This window comes from Platichthys flesus, chromosome 11, assembly GCF_949316205.1.
Source record: "Platichthys flesus chromosome 11, fPlaFle2.1, whole genome shotgun sequence".
Taxonomy (NCBI): domain Eukaryota; kingdom Metazoa; phylum Chordata; class Actinopteri; order Pleuronectiformes; family Pleuronectidae; genus Platichthys; species Platichthys flesus.
The window spans coordinates 16,811,460-16,819,019 of NC_084955.1; the positions used below are offsets into that span (position 1 = coordinate 16,811,460).

At 46.9% G+C, this 7,560-nt stretch overlaps 1 protein-coding gene across 1 annotated transcript; it reads left to right on the forward strand.

The window, feature by feature from the left end:
- Positions 1–1,100: 1,100 nt before the first annotated feature.
- LOC133965310 (circadian-associated transcriptional repressor-like) lies at positions 1,101–6,165 on the forward strand. The gene is made up of 6 exons (XM_062399794.1): positions 1,101–1,255; positions 2,840–3,162; positions 3,286–3,361; positions 3,693–3,771; positions 4,146–4,329; positions 4,423–6,165. Exons 2-6 carry the CDS (start codon positions 2,842–2,844, stop codon positions 5,026–5,028), a joined length of 1,266 nt encoding a protein of 421 aa, XP_062255778.1. The 5' UTR covers positions 1,101–1,255; positions 2,840–2,841; the 3' UTR covers positions 5,029–6,165.
- The last annotated feature ends 1,395 nt before the right edge of the window (positions 6,166–7,560 follow it).

Genomic DNA, 7,560 nt, shown 5'->3' on the forward strand with positions numbered 1-7,560 from the left:
GGTAAAGCCCAGGGAGGGGGTTGTTGCTCCACAGCCATAAATCTGTGGATCTGGAAAGTAACGTTCTGCATTAAGGTCATATCTCTATCGATTATGATGTATTAGTGACTTTAATTTATCAATAGAGGCACAATGAAATCAAAATTCTATTAAAAAAAGGAAATCCTTTGTTTTCTGGTTTTTCATCACCCTAAGGGATTTTTAGGGATGTTTGTGAGACGAAATATTTGAGTGGCTATAAGCTTGAGAAACTGGTTTGTGTGACTCATGTGATTGGTCACCCACGAGACAACTGGAGACAATACTGCAAATCCCCTAATACAGAACTGCCAAAACTTTACAATAACCCATTTAGACGAGCAGTTATAAGATCCAAATGTTTGCTGGCCCTTACAGGCAGGTTCAAAGAATGATGTTAGAATAACAAGTCGTCCTTTTCCGGTATTCCTATGTAACCTCAGCCATTCAAATGTGATATTTCTGCTCCGGCTCCTGTCGTGTTTGTTAGGAATCGTCTATCACGTCATGAAGCTGTTGGATCATCTGTTGATCACACATTTTACTTGACAGACGAGCTGAAGAAATGAGCAGGGAACCAGGGAAAGAGCACACAAGCAGTTTCTCCTCCTCACAATCGAGCATCATCATCGTGGATGTTTTTTCTTCTTGCTCGTTACTTCTCATCACATCACTTTAATTAAACCCGATCAGTGTAATCGCAGAAGGCCTGCGTAAGGTTTATTATTGATGCGGGCGCGTTCACGACGAGTAGTAGTTTGTTATTTTGGAGTGTGGTGGGCGGGGTCCTCTTCAGATCGGGACGCATAGAGGAGATAAATCGAGCATCTCTCATGTGTTTACACCGGACCGCGGTAGTAAAAGCGCGCAGCCCCGGCTCCGTGCACACGGGCGACACATGAGTGGGCAAGCACCGTGAGTGCCCGGGCCAGCGTCCAATCAGCGGCGAGCAATGCGATCACTGGCTGGAAGCGTCGGCCAGTGGCGGGCGCCGCTGCCAGGCCGGGAGCCAATGGGAGGCGCGCAAAACTTGGGCACGTGAATCTGCGCACGTTGTCGCTCGTATAGCGGAGAGAGAAGGAGCGAGCGGTGTCACACGGAGGAGCAGCCGGGTGGAGAGCGGATACTGGGAGACCCGACGATGATCCGGTTCGGACTGAACACTGACGGAGCAGAGTACGGACACAGACGCTTTGTTTAGTTGCAGTTGCTGGTGTTAAATAGCATATTACTGAGGGTGAGTAAATATATGTGTGATTGTGTGAGTGTGTGTGTGTGTGTGTCAGCGTGGGTCTGCAACGTTTCTATAAGTTCACGGTGCAGCCTGAAGGAATGTCCTGCCCAGATAGATCCCGAGACTGATTGCGTTTCATCAACACAGCTATATTTCCTCATGGAGCTTTATGCCAACTATTATTACCATTCATTATTATCACTCACTACCTCATAATAACATGCGATTGCACGGGCTTTTAAGATTTCTACAACATACAATGATAAATCCTACTCCATCTTCGCTCTGATATTTGCTGTGTTGTTTGGTGTCACCGGTTCGATTCCTGACGCCCCCCCCCCCCCCCCCCCCCCCTCTGATCCGATCCTTCTCAAGCCTACAGAACATTTTGTATGATATAGTGCAGCGGCTGTGTTGGTGCGCAGACAGGCAGCCCGCACCTGAGACGCAGCCTCGTGGTCCATGCCCATACCTGTGCAGACATGCACCACCCCATCATGTACCCCATCTCAGTTCCTAAGGCTTGTGGACCTAATCAGAAAAAAAAGAGATTAATTTAATGGAATCTTCTTCCACTTTTAATGCATGAAAACATAGTGACATTTGGTTGTAGAAGGAAACAAGGGAAGTCATCCATCAGATACATATAAAATATGAAAAGCGCAAACAAGTTTGGTTATATCTTCCTACATGTGAACTCTGAAGTGGTTCATGCTCTTTATTCCATCTATGTGGACACACAATTTTTTTAGACTGTACATGTGATAGTGACACAAGCTGTGTTTGTGTGTGAGGGGGCCGGGTGTCCCCCCCCCCCCCCCCTTCTTAATTCTCCCCACTCTTGTGGTGGTGGAATCCGGCCCCGAAAGCAGATTACACAGAGGGAAAGAAAGAAAGGGAAAAGAGAGGAGAGAAGGCACATGGCCAGAGCTGGAGAACGTAAAATGTGAATAAGAGGAAAGGAGAAGGGTTGGTCTGTGGAAGAGGAAAGGAAGAGGAGTACCAGGCGTGTGCGTTTGTGTGTGTCTGTCTGTCTGTGTGTGTGTGTGTGTGTGTGTGTGTGTGTGCATAACAAACAGGATGAGTAGAAGGGAGAGCGGAGAGGCATACAGAAACCCAGCCGGAGAGGAAAGAGAGAGAGGTTTGTGTGTGAAACCAAGGGGGGGGGGGGGGGCAAGCCTGAGACAGAGAGGAGGGGCTAGAGAGAGAGAGAGAGCACTGGAGGCAGAGAGAGAGGGAGGGAGAGAGACGGCCTATTCTGATTTCACTACTCTCAATCTCCCATCCCCCTCACACTTTACTCTCCTCTACAATCTCCTCAATGGGAGCCAGACATGCACTACCATTGTGTGCCTACTGCCTAGCCCCAGTCCCACTCTGCACCATGTTAAACTAGGGCACTGGTATACCCACCATTTTGAGTAATTGGGGGTATTATTGAAGGAAGTAAAGCACCAGGAAATCAGTTATTTTGCATGATTTCCACTTCTCATCTGTCTCCATGTGACCTGTGTCCTTTTGAGTTTACATTCGATCAGGTTTGACTTGTCATAATAACCCCGTCCCTCTGCTCCTGCCCCAAAACAGCAATGCAGTCCCAGGGCAGCACCTCCACCCAGGCCTGCTTCGATTCCCTGAGCTCCAGCGACAGCCTCCCATTCAGCGACTCGGATCAGGTGGAGGACGACGCGGATGTCTTCCTCACAGACGGCTCCTCCTCGGGAGGGGCTACGGCCAACGGAGACAGGGGGTCAGAAAGCCCAGGGTCCCAGTGGACGTGCGATAGCTTCACAGATAAAGAAGAAGAGGAGGAGTCGTACAGGTTGGAGAGTGGCGGCAAGAAGGAGGACGATACGGGCCCTTCAAGCCAGGCCGCAAAATCACACGGTGACCTGCAGTTTTCTCAGAAGGTGAGGGATGGGTCAGGGTGCAGGAAAAAGAGAATAGATGACAGAGCAAGTCCCAGCAGAATGATCTAGATAGAAAGTCCAAACCCAAACTCAGTCTGGATCTGTCTTCTCTCCCTCCCACAGTGTGCTGAGCTGCAGGGTTTTGTCAGGCCCCTGCTGGAGCTGCTGAGTGGCCTGAAGAGGGGGCGATTCGAGCGCGGTAAGCATCCATGCCGCACGTTACCACCTTCAGATAAGCATGTGTGCAGTCTGGTAACTCAAGATGCTGAGTGCATGGTTCGAGAGGTCTGAGCAGTCTCCACCATGTAATGGGGAGGTTTTCTGCTTATTGATGCAGTCCAAAGTGCAGCGTGTGTGAAGCGACAGACTTGTGGCTGAGTCATCAGCTCACGAGAGGTTACTGATCTCCCAAGAGAAAGTGGTGCGTGTGTGTGTGTGTGTGTGAGGCTGTGCGTGTCAACATGTGCACGGATGTTCCACGACCCAAAGGTGTTAACGTCTGACTGGAGGAATTTGTCTTTGATTGACAGGTTTGAGTGCTTTCCAGCAGAGTGTTGCTATGGATCGAATCCAGAGGATTGTGGGGGTTCTACAGAGACCAAACAGCGGGTGAGATATCATTCACATTGTCCCACATCCACCCTCAGTGTTTAATCGGTGACTCCTCCTCGCCTTGCCTGTGAATAATTAGACACAACATCATAATGATTATTAAATTGTAGATATAACTAGAGGGGAGGATCATTATAGAGATGTCTTTCAAGCCTCATCTCCTGTTCAATGTTTTATTTAACAGTCCTTGGGGTGGGTAGAGTTACAGCATTCACATCGATGGTAGAGCAACACTGCAGTTTAGAGGACGTATAACCAAGTTCTATATACAGGATTGTAAGCATCCAGATGTTTTATCATGCATTGCACAAATTCATAGCCTTCTGTTCCCTCAATTTACGTTTATATCTCCTCTTTTCTTCTATTTTTAGTGAGAAGTACCTGAACACTCTGCTCAAGGTGGAAATGATGCTAAAGCTTTGGTTTCCTCAAATCTCTACCCCGCCGGCCTCCTCAAACTCCAGCGTGGCCACGTCCCCTGCCTTCTCCCCCCAAGACTCTTCCAGCTCCACGCCGCCGCATAAGCACAGGGATCAGCTGCATATTCCTGTCAAGGTGAGAACACAGGAAACAAGCCACCGCCACCGCCACCACCACCGCTGTAAGTTTTTAGGTTCTCATGCAAATGACTACTGCTTGTTTTTCCAGAAACGCAGACTCAGCTGGACAAGTACATGCACCCCCACGCCTTCCCCGCTGCTTCTCAAGTGCCCTGATGTCAGAACAGAAGAGAAGAGGGTGAAGCGGGATCATGATGAAAGGGACAAACCCTCTGCTCCTCCTCCACCTCCTCCATCATTGGCATCTGATGCAAATACAATTTCCCCAGATGTGGCCGGTGACAGACAGCTAACTGATGTCACAAAGGGAAAGGACAATGACAGCGGCGACCGAGGCAAGCTATCAAACTACAAAGCAGGTCAAAGCTCTGAGCCGAGTCCGACGTGGGTTCACGTCGCCCCCATCCTGTCCCCACGAAAGGCCCACCCCTCACATGAGGGCGCAGCGGTGTCGAGTAATGGCGAAAACCAGCCCATCAGTGCCGTTCCCCCATCAAGTAGGAGGGGCAGCCCCGCTAGGCAAAACAAGGCCATCTCTTCATCTAAGCCTTCCAAGCAGCGCAACAACCTGAAGGAGCCAACCCCGTGCCAAAGCCAGCCTGTTGCCGGACAACAGAGTAAGACAGTCGCTGCCTGTCAGGGTCAAAGCCAATCTCTGTTACCCAGGGCGTGCTCCACCCCGGTAAAGACCTGACGCATTTGACACGCAAAGAGTCGGCGGCTTCGATTTTGTAACTTTGATTTAAAAGCTGCTGTGAGAGGAAGAAGGGAAGAGGCTGAGGGCCTGTCATTAAAGATACATTAAAGAAAGGAAGGAAAAGTAGGTTAATGATAGATGAAGCACAAACTTATCAAGATCGCAACTTCAACAGTTAGTGTAAACAACAAGACTTATATTTTAGTAAATCAAACCTAGATGATAATAACAATTCCATTATAATCATAAACATGTGCACTATGGTGGTTGTGAGTGAGGGGGATCGGAAAGAGAACCAATCACTGAACGGTTATTTACAGGTTTTTGAGTAACGACCAATAGGAGAGATTATGAAGATTTGTCGATGAGCAGTTCCTCCTCAGCATGAAAACAAAATAATCTGAGATGTTTCAGAAGGTATCTGACTTGAGGGACAGAAAATAGAAGGCGCTGGCTTCAGTGTTCATGGCAAAAAGCTTCCAGGGTTCAGTTTGATGAGGTAACTCCAGCAATGAGTGAATAACGCAGCGTCTTATGGCAGGAGACACATTGACTCTACACTCCCTTGTAGATAGAAACCGAGGCGTCTGGTTTGTGGAGAGAAAAATGTCATTTGAAAATCTCACAGCTAGCGATGTGAAATACAATGTACAGAGCGCAGCATTCAACTGTATGTGTGGTGCTTCAGGAGTCATCCAGGAGACAGTGGGGGAAATGATGTCATTAACTCACGAATGTAATCAGAGAACTGTCTGGGCACTTGGCCGGTGGATCGGCGTGGAAAGGAGCGACGTCATGGTGAACTTTCATGTTCTGCCGTGGGTCCAAATGTTTCTGCAAAACTGGCCGATAATCAGGGTCGTGAGAGACTTAACAAAAAAGACCAGCTTGAAGACAAAACAAGGACCACTCAAGGACATATATGACTCTGGAGCCCAACAGTTAATTTATTCATGTGTTGATCCGACACTGTTTTTATTTATTGTTTGTATTTATTTATTGGGCAGCTGAGTATCACCTCCTGTGCACACTCACAGTTTGGCCTACGATTTTTTGAGGTGATTGGGAAGATGCTGTTTGTGGGTATTTTATTGCAATCATGATGAATATGAGAAACATAATTAACTGAAGGAAGTGAAATCTCTTGACTTGGACTATTGGGACTACTGTGCCTTTTTTACCAAATAGGATGTGTTCAGAAAAAAGCAGAAAAGCAATGGGTGCTTTACGGGAAAACGTAAAAAACGTGTTTTGATTGTCTGCTCTTGTTTCACAAAACGAGTACACACTCGAATCCTGAACACCTACATGTATTCACCCCTCATCGGCAGACACGCACAAAAAATGACACTATCCAAAACTATCCAATATTCTGACATCTACATTGAATCCATACTTCTTCACCTTCTAGACACACACAAACAGCAGCGGCTGCTACGAGCCTTCATTTGGGGATTTTTTATCGGTTCTGATCGATGGAGGAACAGACTGACCTCCACTTCAAGATGGTGCTCTTGAAAACTTGAAAAAGCAGAAAATATTAATTTAACCATCTACTGCTCTACTCGACTGCTGCTATTATTCTAATTACACTTCTAATTAAGATGTTTAAAAGGAGGCCCTCTCTCTCTTTATTTAGAAACCTCACAATATTATTATTCATGTATAACGGGGGGGGGGGGGGGGGGGGGGGGGTTAATAATGTGATTGGATTTACCTATAATGGCAAAAATAGAAAATATTTAGACCAAAGTATTTTTAAAATTTTACAAGTGAATCATATTCTATTTACATAACTAGAGAGATGAGGAGGAGGACGGGGGGTATTATCCATGTACCAGACCTCCATCAAAAAAGCCCCACATGTCAACTCAGAGCCAATGGCAGCCTCCATGCTGCTGATTGTTGTTTTGGCGTGAAGGAGTGTACACACCCTCAGTTGCAGACCCAGGGTCAGACCGTCCTGCCCCATCCCGTTTCACGGTGCGTCAGACGCTGGCTCTCTGTCTGAGGGTGGGGGGTGGGGGGGTTCCTTCCACCCAGCTTTTATACGGTTGTGGTTTGAAAGACAAACCGTTTGCACTTATTTAAATTTTTACATGTATGGGTTTTTCTACTGATGACTGCTCAGAAATAATACGTCTTGTTTGTTTTTGCTGCCTTTTCGTCTGCTTCTGCTTCCTACCGTTCTTTCGTCCCAAATTTTGACGATAGTTCCCCCCCAATAAAACCCCATGTCTCCCCTCCCCCACCCTGCTGCATTCGTCTGCTTTTATCCCTCTCTCCTTCGTCTCCCTCAATCCCATTAGTTTCTCTTTTTTTCTCAGCTAAATCTGTCCGTCTCACTCCCCGTTTCTACTTGCCATTATTCTTCTGGCTAATCTTTTTTCAATAATGATGCAAAAGGACAAAAAATCTTTTAATAAATTACACATTTTTGACAGCTGAACTGTCGGTATTTTGTGCCTATTTTATTTCATATATTTACACGTGTTTTTTCCACATTTCTGTTTTCCTTTAATATTCTGC